Raw genomic sequence first — 15,263 nt, 5'->3', positions numbered from 1 at the left:
AGGAATAAATAAATACTGATGAGTGGATATCCTGCTTGAAATGCTTTAATAACTCTGCACTTTGGGGCTGGAAAGATGGCTCAGAGGTTAAGAGCACTGCATGCTCTTCCAAAAAGTTCAATTCCCAGCAACTACATGGTGGCTCACAACCATCTGTAATGAGATCTGGTGCCCTCTTCTTGTCTGCAGGAATACATGCAGGCAGAAGACTATATATAGAATAAATAAATTTAAAAAAAGAAAAAAAATCACATAAAAATAAATACCTGCACTTTGTTATTTTTCATGCACACACACTGCTTTTAGAATGTGTTGGGAGGCTAATAGTTGGCTAGGAGCAGTAGTACATTTAGCTATTGCAGGAGCATAATTCTTTGCCTTGCCTTTCTGTTCATTGTGTAAGAAAGCTCTGAGCTTTGAGGTCCCTGTTCCTACCATGGTTCATTACAGAGCTTGGTTGATGCCTTCTTTTTTAATCATGTATTTAAGTTTCAAAGTAACTTAGTAAAACTTTTTTTGAATCCCTAAATGCTTAATAGTTCTTAACAATCATAATATTTGCCCCAGTTTTCTCTAAAGATAAGATGTTTAAGAACAACATCCAGTTGCCTTTTTCTTCCTGTTCCTTCCTCTCCTTCACTCATCTCTTTCCTGGGATAGTCTTACTAGGTAGTAGAGGCTGACTTGGAACTTGTGAGGAAATCAGGCTGGCCTGTGTCATCCTGTTAAGTCCTGCTATTACAAGTGTGCACCACCTGGCTCATTTTAATTTCACATCTTGCTATCTTTATTGTTTATTTACTTATTTAGGGTGGTTTTTTTTCTTTTTGAGACAGGGACTTTGTCGTTCTTGCTGTTCTGAACTCACTGTGTAGACCAGACTGGTCTTGAACTCACAGAGATCTCCTTGCTCTGCCTCCCATTGTTCCCAGGTGTTGGTATTAAAGGCATGTGCCACCATTCCTGGCTCAAATGCTGCTTAAAAAACAAAACAGAAACCTCACATGACTGTGAATCACTGTTCTAAGAGAGTCATGTATTTTAATCATATTTTAATTTGGCTTAGGATTATTCATTTATATTGAGTAAAGTACCATAGGAACTTCCCTTTTTCCAAATTCAGACAGGAACTTTTTCCAATAACCATGTGACATTTGCCTATAAATTCTGACATACACAGTGAATGCAGTTTTAGTTGTGTTTCTATTTCTTTTATAAACTCTCCTGATGATAAGTAATTCATATATGAATCCATAATTCATTAGTGGATAAGGCAAAATTGTTTTTCATTTATCACTATACTACAGAAAAATAAGGGTCACATCTCTTAAACCTACTGGTTGTTGTTTAGTCCTTGATACCAAATACTTAGTATCTAAAGTGTCTATATATTGGTGCCTAACCTTTATTGTACTCATCTTATTTTTTTGTTTTGTTTTTTTGTTTTTTCGAGACGGGGTTTCTCTGTAGCTTTGGAGCCTGTCCTGGAACTAGCTTTTTTAGACCAGGGTGGTCTCGAACTCACAGAGATCCACCTACCTCTGCCACCCAAGTGCTGGAATTAAAGGTGTGCACCACCACTGCCCAGCTCATTCTTTTATTTTACATGGTATCTGAAGTTATTGTAGTGGAAATTTTTAAAACTAGCATGTTTAGAATAAAACAATGTAGGATTTTGACCTGTTGTTCTAAAATATTTTCTTAAATTCAGCTGCTTAAAGAGCCTGCCTCAGTAACTGGCATCTGCCAGGTTTATCAAAAGACATTTTTAAGGAAAGTGTGACTGTAAGAGGGCCATGTCACAGTGGAAGATGTGCATTCCTCGTGCAGAAAGCCAGTGTTCTGAGCCATGTTTACAGTTTGTTCCAAGCTAGTCAGTTAGCTGTGGCCCTACTACACACCCGGGGGGGGGAGGGAGGGGAACACCTGACCCTCGGTTTCTTCGTGTATAAATAGATTGTGTTGGATAATAGCAACATTTGTGTCAAAGTCTGTGGCATTTTTATGGTGTTTAGAAAAGCCTAAATCTTTATATAGATGAATTTACAAAGTCAAATAATGAGCCAGGAAATTGTGATCAAAATTACATTTCTAGATTGAAACGTGACTGGTAACCTATCAAATTCTCTTCTATGCCTCTACAACTTTGTATTTAAAGTTTTAGACTCTGCCTACACTGTTTTTACTCTGTTTCACATGTTGATAATGGAGACGCCTGCAGAGCTGTGCTGCATGGTGACTTTGTTCAACTTTATCAACTGTACTAACAGATACAGTTTGTTATGTCTCAAAATATGCTGTGACTAGAATGTCCATTTGTGTCTCCGGTGTTGCATATAAAGATGAATTACAGGGCTGGAGAGATGGCTCAGAGGTTAAGAGCATTGCCTGCTCTTCCAAAGATCCTGAGTTCAATTCCCAGCAACCACATGGTGGCTTACAACCATCTGTAATGAGGTCTGGTGCCCTCTTCTGGCCTGCAGGCATACACACAGAGAGAATATTGTATACTAAATAAATAAATATTGAAAAAAAATAAAGATGAATTACAGAGAGCGTTGCACCAATTACATTTGTAAAAGATTTGTAGCTTGCTTATTTCAGATGCTATTGTGACTTTTGAAATTGGTTTAATTTAACCAGGCACAGCTTAGGATTGTTTGGTCTTAAGTAAAAAACCTTGAAAAAAAACTGACATAGAAGCTAGATACGGGGAGTTGGACATTGCTATAATTTATTAGTGGACTATATAGACTTTTACACTAGTAATGTAAGGAAATTGGTATTTCTATTCTTGGTTTCAGAATTTGACCATAAAAACAAAGAACATTTTTCATAAGCTTATTTATGTCCAATGCAAAGCAAATTGAATTAAAGTGTGTACATTTAAAAATCTGAGCCTGGCGACGGTGGCACACACCTTTAATCCCGGCCCTTGGGAGGCAGAGGCAGGCAGATCTCTGTGAGTTCGAGACCAACCTGGTCTACAAGAGCTAGTGCCAGGACAGGCTCCCAAACCACAGAGAAACCCTGTCTCGAAAAAACAAAGATGAACTACTACTGTCATCAGTGCTCTCCCCAAGCTCATAGAAAGAGGAGGAAAGGATGGGTGTATGGGGGCATCAGAATGACTGATAACATCTAAGAATAATGCATGGATTTTCATTTCAAAATTTTTTTCATCAGTAAAATAACTGCTGGACTTGGTGATGCACACTGAGGCAGAAGAATTGGGAGTTTGAGGTCAGCCTGCTTTACAAAGTAAAACTTATGTTAGAGTTTTATAGCTGTATCATGTACTGTGCATGCTATTTATAAAACGGGGCTAGATTATCTTTTCTTACCATTGTGAAGACAGATTTTCTTCCTTCCACTTGGAAATGAGTTACCAAGGTTTTCAGGTATGCTGTTGTCTGAAAGTACCATCCACCCCACCTCTGTAAACTTGATGCTGCTTTCTCTTAGCTCACAGTTGTTTATCTATTTCACCTAAGTTTTCAAACTTACATATTTTATAAATTATCTGATAATCCTAAGTTCTTCTTGCTCTGCCTATGTCCCTTTTTCACTTTATTTTTAACTGTTGGCTGCATACTGCAATAGAGAATAAAGATGTTTTCTGTAATACTTCATAATCTCAAAATTAAAAATGTGCATGTCAGTTACTTCCATGAAAATAATCTGTTTCCTCACCCTGCTGCCTGGTGTTTTGTTTCCTTTCTTTGCTGATAAAAGTATAACAGTGAAGACTCTGTTCTTAGTCTTTTGTGCCCAGATGTTTAGGAAATGATAACATTTTTTCTAAACTAAATGTTTTTTTAATGTAACTGCATGGGATGCAAATTTGTTTTGTTTTTGTTTTTTGAGACAGAGTTCCTCTTTGTGACAGCTCTGGCTGTCCTGAATCTCGCTTTGTTGACCAAGCTACTCTTGAACTCACAGACATCCACCTGCCTCTGCCATCCATGTGTGTTTTAGGATTAAAGGTGTGCGCCACCACGCCTGGTGCCTAAATTCTTATTATACAACTTTTGAATATTCTTAGTCACAAATTTTACATTGTTTGCCCTTTAAAACAGTCTTTTATTTTTAAATATCCAAGGTACTTTCATTCTAAAAGAAATGATATTGAAATAAATAATAACTATATGTATAGTTGCATTTGTATTTTCGAGAGGAAAAGATTATTAGCAGACATTATAGTTTTTTAACTGTCCTGACGTGAACTTGCATATTGTCAGTAGGCTTTGGGTTTGTCCAGACACTCTGCTATATGTTTTCTTTAACCATTTCTGAGACTGGCAAAGAAAATGATTTTTAAAAACAGACAGGCACTTGTCTCTTCCCTAGTAATTTCTACATTTAAATGTGTGTACTTACACGTTTCTGTAAAAAATGTGATAGGATTCAAGGAAAAAATGTCTAGCATGTTTTAACTAGTAGATTGAGTTTGGACCTGAGAGGTAACATCTTCTAAGTGCCCACTACTTAAAAATTGCCGTTTTTGTGTAACCTCAAATAAAGCAGTGTGATAAACACTTTTACAAAGGAAATCAACAATTTTATGTGTATTTAATTCAGTTTTGATGTGTGTGTTTACTGTACTAAGAATGTTAATGTTAATGATTTGCCTAAGAAATTTTCTGAGAACCATAAAATACAATGAAATATTTCAGTTTTGTTGTTCTTTTTTTATAGGTCATGGAAAATGGAAGATTTGCAAAATACAAGTATTTTACCCATGTCATGATCAACAAAACAGATATGTTCATGATAACGAGAAGGTAACTTCTTTTCCTTCTCTAGTATAATTGATAAGGTACCAGGTTCCCATGTTCACATGCTTTGTGTGTGCTTGTACATAAACACAGCCAGAAATCAACAGAATTATAGTTAGTTTAGTATTTATTTCAGCTACTTCACTGATCAGAAATTGTGTAGAGCTGACCTCACAGGTAGACTTTCCCCCTCTAAATACCACTCAGTCCTCGTACTGGCATTTCTTCATAAGGATGCATAGGTTTACTGTCCTAGCTGGGTACACCCAATGTGAACAGAAAGCTTAGGAAGGTACTCCCAGCTGTGGCATCCTCAGCGAAGCCTGCAGACTGGAGGACCTCTGGGTGTTTTTCAGCATCTCCAGCAGTCTCAGACTAAAGCAAGAGCATGACTGCCTTATGTCTCAGCCATTGGCTCTTAACTTTTTTTTTCTTTCTTTTTTTTAATTAAAAAACCTATTTTTTCTCATTTTACATACCAATCCCAGTTCCCACTCCCTCCCCTTCTCTCCTCCTCTCTTCCCATTCTTTCCACCTTCTCCCCCATATCACCCCCAGATGCATTCCTCAGAGAGCATAAGGCACATTGCTTTGAGGCAGGACCAAGGCCGTCCCAGCTATATCTAGGCTGAGCAAGGTCTCCCTCCAAAGAGAATGGGTTCCAAAAAACCAGTACAAGCAGTAGGGGTAAATCCTGATCTCACTGACAGTGGCCCCCCAGTTTGTCCCAGCCATAAAACAGTCACCCACATTCAAAGGGTCTAGTTTGATCTTAATGCTGGTTCCCTGTCAGGCCAGAGTTGGTGGGCTCCCATTAGCTCAAGTAAGCTGTTTCTGTGGGAATCTGTTGGGAGCAGTGAGACCCCAGAGCCTGAATTTCTTGTAAACAACTTGTTTTCCCCTGATCCGAGTGCCTACAGCTGCTCTGAGCACGAGACCTTCAGGAGTTCCTGATGGCAGGAGAGTGGTTTCTGGTGGGTTTGGCTGGGGCATGGCTATCTCTATATAATCTGCCCCTGAACACAATAAAGGGGGCATTCTTGGGGAATTCAAGGATGACCCGTGTCTCTGTCTCTCTGTCTGTGTGTGTTTGTGTATTTTAACCTCCAGCTCCCTTGCCCGAAGCTCGCGAACTGGGTGCCAGCGCACAGAGCGCAGACACGGGGGTGCAGTGTGCGGCAGGAATATTCTCATTCCTCCCACTTTTTGACTAGACTTTGGAAGATCAAGCCAAGGGCTCTGTCTTAAATCTCTCTCTGAAAGTATGTGCTGTCAACTTAAAATCAGTGTCTCAGCTACAAAGAATAACTGTGAGAATATCCTTTAAAGAAAGGATTAAGTAGAACAATAGATGAAATGCATTTTTCTAATCTCTTCCCCCCATGAAGCCTAAGATGTTGTATTTTTAACATTTCTTTCTGATTTTGACGATGACATGACTTGATTTTCCCTGGAAAACCCCAGGGTTTTCAGTGTGTTGATTCTGTTCAGTGTGGTTAGCAAAGCCTCTTTCTGATGGAGGGTGCAGAGTGTTATTCTAACCTGTTACACATTCTTGACTATTTTCTGGTAATTGGTTCTGTAAATGTTTACTGTTCCTTAGAAAGAGCCTCCTAAGACTTCAGCTCAGTTTTTCCAGAAAATGTCATGCTGTAAATTTCCCATTGAGCATTGATTCAGCTACATCCCACAGATGTTATATTTTGTTTTCACCCTTCTAATTATTTTCACCATTTGAGATTCTTTAACTCATGGCTTGTTTTAGGTATGCCTTTATTTTTAAACATTGGGGAGTATTGTCATTTTTCATCTTTCTGTTAACTAGATTCTTATTTTAGTCCATTATGCTCTGAAAACAGATACTTTGACGGTTTCCATTGTTTAAAATTTATTGGATTTTGTTTTATTTGTGATACTGGAAATCAAACCCAAGGCCACACACTTTTTAGGAGGCAGTTTACCATTAAGCCATACCTCAAGCCCTAAATTCATTAAGGTTTTTTGTGCTGTAAAAATGGCTCGGCTGTTAAGAATACTAGCTGCCCTTGCAGAAGATCCAGGTTCAGTTCCCAGCATCTACATGAGGTGGTGCACAGTCATCTTTAACTCCAGTTTCAGGGACTTAATGACCTCCTCAGACCTCTTGGGGTACCTGCACACATGTGCACATACAAATTAAATATTTTTGAAAAATAGGATTTTAATGTGACTTAGGTTATCTATGAATGTTCCATGTGTGCTTGTAAAAAAAATAAAATATAAAAGTAAATCTTTTATTTAAATTTTATTAAGTTCTTCAGTTCTCAAAGTGAATCCTTTCTTCTTCCCCTAGTGGTGTGTTGTTTGTAACAAAGGGAACATTTGGACAACTTACATGTGAATGGCAGTATAGTTTTGATGAGTTTACCAAAGAGCCATTCATTGTTCATGGGAGAAGATTGCGTATTGAAGCAAAGGTATGTAGAACAGACCGGTTTTTGATATTTATATTTTCTAAAATAGTGCACTGGGGTTGTCTCTGATCTGTCTTTTATGAATGCTGCTTTGTCTCAGGATAGCTTTCCTTAGACAATGTAATTGTAGTATCTGTAGGAGGGAAAAAGCATTTCTTTATTGTATTTCTACAACTGGGTTTTCTTTTTAATGAACTTATGAATTCTGTTTGTAGGAACGAGTGAAATCTGTATTTCATGCTAAAGAATTTGGGAAAATAATTAACTTCAAGACTCCAGAGGATGCTAGGGTAAATATAATTAATTAATCTTTTATTTAAGCCTCAAAGAAGCATCTCATTTTGAAGCCATATTTTTCAGAAGGTAAATTTTGTTTAGGTCTTTTGTTTTTAAAAGCTTTAGTATATATAATTAATGATATGTCCTTCAACCATCTTTCAATATACTCAACACTCTGACTTTTTATATCAAATTGCTCTTCATTTTTTTATTTTTGAGACAGGGACTCACTATTATAGTCCAGGATATCCTAGAACTCACAGTTTTCCTTCCTCAACCTCTTAAGACCTGAAATTACATGTTTCAGCATGTTCTCCTGTTAAATGCTAACTGTCATACTTCAGTTTTTAGAAGTCAGCAAACAAACACCAAGAATCATTCTGTTCTAGTGTTAATCTGTCCGCTACAGAAGAGAAAGTATAACTCTGTGTCGCTAATTTCTTTATTGTACAATACAATGGTGTAACAAAGCAAGAAAGAAACCAAGCCTGTGGTCAATAAGGTAGAGTTTAGTATTTCCTCTCTTGCTCGCTAGCAGAACTTTGAAGGAAATCAGTTAACCTCATTTTCTTTGGAATAGGAGTGGTCTAACTGAAAAAGACTGCACATGCTTTGGGTCATGACGAGGAAGAAAAGGAAGGCTGTGAACTGATGTCACATTAGTCAGAGCTAAGACCCTGTTCTCATGCAGCAGTGGGCTGTTTGGAGCAGCTCATCTTAAGAGCATTGGACCTTTCACTTCATCCCTTCCTCCTGCCTTCTTACCACCTTCTCCAGAAAATAGGATTCTCTTCCAGTTCACTTGTCCCATCTAGACATTAATTGCTCTCCTCCTACATACCGTGGACCAGTTAGTGTATGCTATGCAATTTAACACATGCTTTGCAATTTCTATCAAGGTATTGTGAATAAAGACAACATTGGTGTACTAATCATAGGAAGGGTAAATGAATTACCTAGAAACAGGAATAAAACACTAAAGTTTTAATATATTTATGATATGGAACAAGGAGACAGAATAGAACTAATACCTGAACTTTTCCTTGAAGGTAGACTTTATTATTACTTAAGTTTCATTAATTTTTTATTGTGTGTGTGTTTCAGTCTTGGTAAGCTACATGCATCTTCAATTTATATATGACCACTATTTTGATACATAGCTATTGGTAATAATTTCTGACGATATTTATTTCTATGGTGTCATTTTGTAATCTCATTTCTGGTTCTGAGTCTTCTTTTTATTCCATCCAAGAACTTGGTCTAATTTGTTTATCTTTTCAAAGAGTAAAGACTTCATTGATTTATTTGTCTCCCTGTCATTTATTTGTTTTGATTCTTATTCTTTCCCTCGGACGTGGAGTTTGGCTTGTTTTTTTCTGCTTCCTTAAAGCACAGTAAAATGGTTTATTCTCTGAGTCCATGTTGCTTTGTATCAAATTCTAATCTCTTTCTACAACTTTTGATCCAAAATTGATTTTTCTTTAAGTATAGCTACTCCCGATTTCTTCTGAATTCCATTTGCATGAAAAATCTTATTCAGTCCCTTCACTTTGTAATTCATATAATGTCCTTAGAGATGAATGCATTTCTTATAAATCACATAGTAGATTTGGGTTTGGGGTTTATGGGTTTCTTAATCTAGTCAGTCACATTGTCTTTTACTTGGAGTGTTTAATCCATTTATATTCCACATCATTATTCATAGGTGAGGACTTAATACAGCCCATGTAGAACTCGAGTTTAACTGTCATGGCTATGCCCTTCTCCCCAGCAGGCAGTATCTTGCTCTGTGCTCTGCTGCCTGAATTGGGGGAGGAGTGGTAATTGTAGTCAGTCACCTAGCATAGTTCCATTGGCCCAGTGACCAGGAGTTAGTTGGGGTTTCACTGTGGTATGGCATGATTGAGTTTCAAGACTAAGACCTGTGCTAGACTATCTTGCCCCTGAGTGAGGGGCATCGTTCTATGCTGAGTTGATTGAAGTTGAGTTATAGTGTGGCGTGGTATCGCTTACCTTCCTTAGATGTCTTTTTGTTCTCCGTACTCAATAAGCAGGCATATGTCTCACCTGACTTCCTTAGCTCTTGTAAAGGCAGTTTGATACATGAGTGGCTGTTCAACTTGGTGGGGGACAGCCACCAAAGGATCTTATTTAGCTACCTTGTAAATCTTTTGGAAATGGGACCCAGCTATATCATAAGTTTCACTTATCATGCAGATCCCACAATCATGGGCATTGCTCATAGAAAGGTTTGTATTTCATTTTAATAATCTCTAGTCCTCTCAGCATAAATTTTTATCCTGAGACCATCAAAACTGCTCAAAGATGTTACTGTGCTACTCCCAACTACAGATTCTTTGTCCTGCTTTAACTGAAACTTATACATACAGAATGGCGCAAAGTGGAAAGAGCTTTGTAACAATACTGACTTTTCAGACAATGTCAGTTGTCTAATCACCAAATTATACATTTTCTGGCAGAATAGTTCATTGTACTTTTCTTTTTCCCAAGATGAACGTCTTACTCCAAGGACCTTAGAGAAGTGCTATCCTCTGAACTCCGGACTGTGTCCGTGCTCTCTTCTGTAGTCTGGAGCTTAACTGTGGCTATCAGTTTATGCCTACATGTAATGTTGGCTTTGAGATTTCTACTCAGTAAGTTTTGTTTCATCACAAGTTCATTGAGATTAGTAAATGTTGCTTTATTTCTTCCCAACAGTGGATTCTGACAAAGCTGGAAGAAGCAAGAGAACCATCTCCGAGCCTGTGAAGAGGGAATGCTGCCTGGAGGAACAGCCATCCGTTATTACAGTTCCCTTGCTGTACCTTCTGACCCCTGTGGAGAATAGGAGTCATTCCAGGGATCCTATGCTTTTAAATGCCTTTAAAAAAAAAAAATCCGGAATCAATTGGGTAAACAGCTATGTGATTAAAATACTAGAAGGTCCATTTAGTTTCCTAATCTGAATCATGCATCTGGTTATGATTCTTTTTTATAAAAAGTGTTTTTACTTCAAGGTATTCTCAGTAGTAGGAGACAGATTGCTCAGTCTTCATGTCATACAAAATGTGGTTTCCCAGTTAACACTGTAAACTTCTCTCATGCTTACTTTGTTTCCCGAAGTAACGGGAAATGATCAGATTAAGCACTGCCTCAGTAGTGACATGAAAACTTTGGTAATTTCCTCAGAATCATGAAGTTCTTTTTACAAATAAATATTTTGGTATTTTCCTTAATTTAAAAAATGGTTTGGATTATACTAAAATGCATACATAGTATAACTGTGAAAAACAATCTTTTTTGAGATTGGACATAATACCCCTTGAATCACAGACTGAGAGGCTTTAAAAACTGAGTATTGTACCCAAAAAATGGTACAATCCCTCCAGATCTTTAGAGCATTGGAAATATTTCCTCAGGGAAACCCCATGGATTTACCCAGTTTGTGTTGTTAATAGACGGTTGTGTAAAAAATTACAGCCTTAATATTGCTTACCTTCTGTTTACTAGTAAAAGAATTTAAAAATTCAAAAAAGAAAAGCTCTTGCTGGCATCTTAACGCTAATGAATTATCCTCTGGAATAAAGAGCTCCTATCATGAGTTAAAGGACAAACCCTAAAATCTAACCAGTAACCTATCCTTTTGTTTTGGATTAAGAATTTCAGGTTTGCCTACTCTGTAGTTATTCAGGTGAGAAACACTTAATTAAAAATACAGGCTCATCGCTACAAAAGTTCCAAACTCCATCACAGTAAAAAAAAACAAGGTTACAGGTTTTTTTCCCTCTTTGGTTTTAATCCAAGATCTTTGCTCTTTACTATTACTGGACTATTTAAAGTGAAACAGAATGATTGTCCATTTGTGACCTATAAACAGAATGTCTTAACTGGTTATTGAATACACACTTGTTCAATCGATATTGTAATGTACCCAACTTGTCATAAACTGGTGTTGAAATTGAAGAGTCTTGTTTGGTCACTGGGTATTTAATCTACAGGTTTGTGAAGTCTCTTGCTTTAATGTACAACGTGGAATGAGTAGCATGCGGGTCTGTACTGCAGTTGTTGCTGCCCGAATCCCGCTGTTGTTACCATATGATTTCACAGAACACATTCATTGATATTGGTGGTGTCCCCCAGAATGCTTTCTCTGCTAAACAAGTTGAATCAAAAGATGACACATCTCAAATTGTTGTAGTTATGTCTCCCTAAGATGACCTTTCTTCAAGGTAAGGCGCAAGTTTTCTCTGTTGCTGAGCCCCTCCAGGTTTGCAGATTAAACCTGCAAGGAGAGGTAGTTAGGTATCATCTCTGTATCTGGAATGTCGCTTTTCTGGCACTGTAGTCACTGCCAGTAGTTAAATACCTCATTAGTTACTTCTTTCATGATTTCAGAAAAATTAGATTCATAACTCTTCAGGTATGCCATGGCAAAGTGCAAAAGTAATAGCATAGCGATTCTGTATCTTCTGGCAGCCGGCAGAATGGGTTTTATAACTGGTGCACATACATAGCTAATGTGCCTGTTCTCCTTGTTCCTGTATCAATAAAAACCGAGAAATAGCTCTTGTTCCTTATAAATCATGTGCCTATCATCACTCTCTGACTGTGCACTAGAAAGACACAGGTTGTTCTAGGATAGTCTGTGTCTAAACAACTATGAAAACTAGGAACACTAACCACCATTGACATAGACAAGACATTCACATGACATTTTATAATTTACAGTTATGTGTTTGAGTCAGTAGTCTTTTTCAGAATCTTTTGAGAAAATCATCCAGGAATCATAGTATTCAGATTTCTCCAGTAGCTTTGCTTTTGCTGTGTTTGTGTGTGGCGGGGGCGGGGGTCTTCCCTGGCATCTGGAGTCTTGGGGTTTTCCATGATTTCTATCATAATCATCTCCTTCCAGTGAGTATCACTCTGCCAGTATCTAATCAGTTAAAAGCATCCACAGGTTGGTGCCCCATTCCTACCAGGTTTTTTAAAAAAGCAAAAAAAAAAAAAAAAAAAACCCTGAATTTCCTGTACTTTGGATCACTGTGTTGGTTCATTCTTTAGCTCTGCTAATTGCTCCCTTGTATAGGCCTCTGCATTATAAAGATGAAGACAAAACGCATGTGCCATATGTACTTATAGGTGTCTGAAACTATCAGGTCTGTCTGTCTGTGCTCCAGGCTTTTTCTTTTGTTTACCTCTGAAATCCTCTGTGGCAGTGTTTGTCAAATTATAGGTCTTAACCAGTGGGTCATGAAGTCACTCTAATAACTAAAGACAATCACAGGAACAAGAGAACACATAAGAACAGATACTCTTTCTGTTTATAATTTAAAATCATATTTTAGTGTTAGATTTTTTTAAAAGTGAATAAAAAGCCTGAAAGACCAGGTGTGGCTGGAACTGCTGGAACCGTGGCCATGCCCATGGCTCCCCTCTCTGGAAACAGGGTGGTTTGAGTTGTTTGTTCTTAGGTAGTAAAGAGCAGGCTCAGAGCACAGTGGTCACCTTTAGGATGAGAAGTCAGGAGAGCTCTTGTTCTACTGTATGAAATATTTTACTTCCCTTTCCTCGCAGAAAAATCTATGGAACCAGAAAAGGCATAGACAATTAACTCGACAGATGACACCCAAAAAGACCACAGACTGTGGTAGAGGTCCTTCACACAGGACCTCTAACTCCCATCCGCCTTCTGTCTGGCTCCTCATGCAGGTGGCAAAGATCCTAACAAACCGGTAGCCAACCATTATTGTAGAACTGGAACTCACCTGCTGAGGTGCCATACAAATACCAGTACATTTTAACTAAAATACTGCATTCATTCGTTTCCATAAGACCTAAGTAGAAAAGGAAGACTTGCATTTCTTATATCAGATTAATCCAAATTCATCAGGCTATTTTCCATTGGTGCTGCATAGAATCACATATCCTTCCTCACTCTAGAAAAGAACTAGATCTCCCTGATCTTCTGGATATATTTTTGAAGTTTATACTTCATTGTTAATGCTAAAGCATCTGAGTGTACACTAGTTGGCTAGATTGTGGTTTTTATGATCTGTTGTATGTAGTGTAGAGAGCACTATACCCAACAGCATGACTTTCCCCACTGACCTAGAAGGTGGTGCCTTCTTAAATGAGAGGGGTCTGTGTCCTATCAGAAGCCCTGCTAATGTTTCTTCAATTAAAACCTTTTCTATTTATTGCCTTTTTTGTAAAATAATCTCATGTCATTTAAAAGTATTTTTACTTTAGCATTAAAGGTTCTTAATTTTTCTTAAGCATTATATTATTCTTTAAAAGAGGAAAATTTGATTTACCCAAAGCTTGACACATAAGAAATGTAACTTCAGATTTACAGGTCGATATGAGTGTTTTTTAAAATTGATGTTTTTTTAATACAAATATAAATTTAAGGTGTAGTTTAACACCTGCATGATCTCTATCAAATTGCCTCGATTTAAAACCTGTCACTAGATACGTTTCTGTGACGGCAGTGCTTCCTTCTAGTAAACTGTAGCAAGGACCCTCGTGAGGCTGTGAAAGTAAAAATGTCTAATGACTAGAAGTGTTAGCTACAGCGGAGCGGGATGATGTCCTCCTGCCACCACTGTTTAATTGACTGTATACAAGTTGCAGTGTTTGGGCAGAAAAATATTTCAAAAAGCAACATATTATAGCTTAGAAAGAATATTCTCCGTATCAATACACACAAGCCCACCAATAATTATAAATTATATGTAGGACTAAATTATATTTAGGACCATTTTTAAATGGTCATCTCTGTATACAAGTATATTACAGTTAATGAAATTTGGGAGGGAAGGCGTGCTTTAAAAATACCTTCTTGCTAGTTTTTTAATTGTACAGTTCCATTTCTATGCAATTTCCAGACTAGTGTCTATTTTTATATTGACTTAATAGTCTGTGCTTCTTTGAAATGTTTATTATTATTTGTTGAAAACATGACCATTGGTTATTATAGGTTTTAAAGTATTCCTCATTGCATCAGTATTTCCTTTTCTATTCCTAGTATCTCTTGTATGTAAACATGACCTAATTATCTATTACACTGTGGTTGCCGAAGTTTTGTGTATTTTGATATAGTCTTAACATAGGCATTTCAAATGAGGTTCTTATTTTTAAAACTAATCTTAGTCTTTTTCTTTCTAAAAATTGGCTGGAAATACTAACACTTGAAACACTACTTATTTCTTGGAGGTGGTGATTGCATACTAAAATGACTACCCAGTGTAACCATATGTGAGTCCAATAAAGCTTTCTGGTCTTCGGTCTGTTTTGATTATTGAATAGAACCAGGAACATTCACCTTCTTTTTCCTGTCTAAAATCTACCTCTCTGTGGCCCAAGTCTCTCGAAGAGATCAGTGTCCTTACTTTTTAGTTGAAGTGGATAGATAGCCTTCTAGCCAAACATGCTCACCATTGACTAAAAGTTTGAGGAAATACCTGGTGAATGGTTAGTCACCAACTTCAGATGGCTAATTTTTTCTGGCAGTTGTGGTGAGTATATTTTAAAAAGATAGACTAAGGGAGAATTTCTGCACAACTAATTAATATTGACAGAAATCACTGACTCCTGATATGGAGAGTTAACTTTGCTGTAACTGAAAAAGGTATTTATTACCACCCTTTGGTTTTATTTATTATTATAATTATTTTATTTATTCCACACCTTTCTTGCCTTAAAGTCATCAATTTGTATCAATCAAATTTGTTAATAGCTCAATGCTAGAAGG

General features: G+C 37.3%; 1 protein-coding gene across 1 annotated transcript in view; it reads left to right on the top strand.

Annotated features, from left to right (window-relative positions):
* The window catches only part of Vps13a (vacuolar protein sorting 13 homolog A), a 221,262-nt gene extending 206,468 nt beyond the window's left edge, over positions 1-14,794 (top strand). The window contains exons 69-72 of the mRNA XM_005352017.3: positions 4,699-4,784; positions 7,111-7,234; positions 7,447-7,521; positions 10,229-14,794. Coding sequence (XP_005352074.1) covers positions 4,699-4,784; positions 7,111-7,234; positions 7,447-7,521; positions 10,229-10,279 — 336 coding nt within the window. The 3' untranslated portion in view covers positions 10,280-14,794. The remainder of the gene's footprint in view (positions 1-4,698; positions 4,785-7,110; positions 7,235-7,446; positions 7,522-10,228) is intronic.
* The last annotated feature ends 469 nt before the right edge of the window (positions 14,795-15,263 follow it).

The sequence above is a fragment of the Microtus ochrogaster genome, chromosome 8 (assembly GCF_000317375.1).
Source record: "Microtus ochrogaster isolate Prairie Vole_2 chromosome 8, MicOch1.0, whole genome shotgun sequence".
NCBI lineage: Eukaryota > Metazoa > Chordata > Mammalia > Rodentia > Cricetidae > Microtus > Microtus ochrogaster.
The sequence above is the reverse complement of the archived record's forward strand: the minus strand, read 5'-3'. Positions and strand labels throughout refer to the sequence as shown.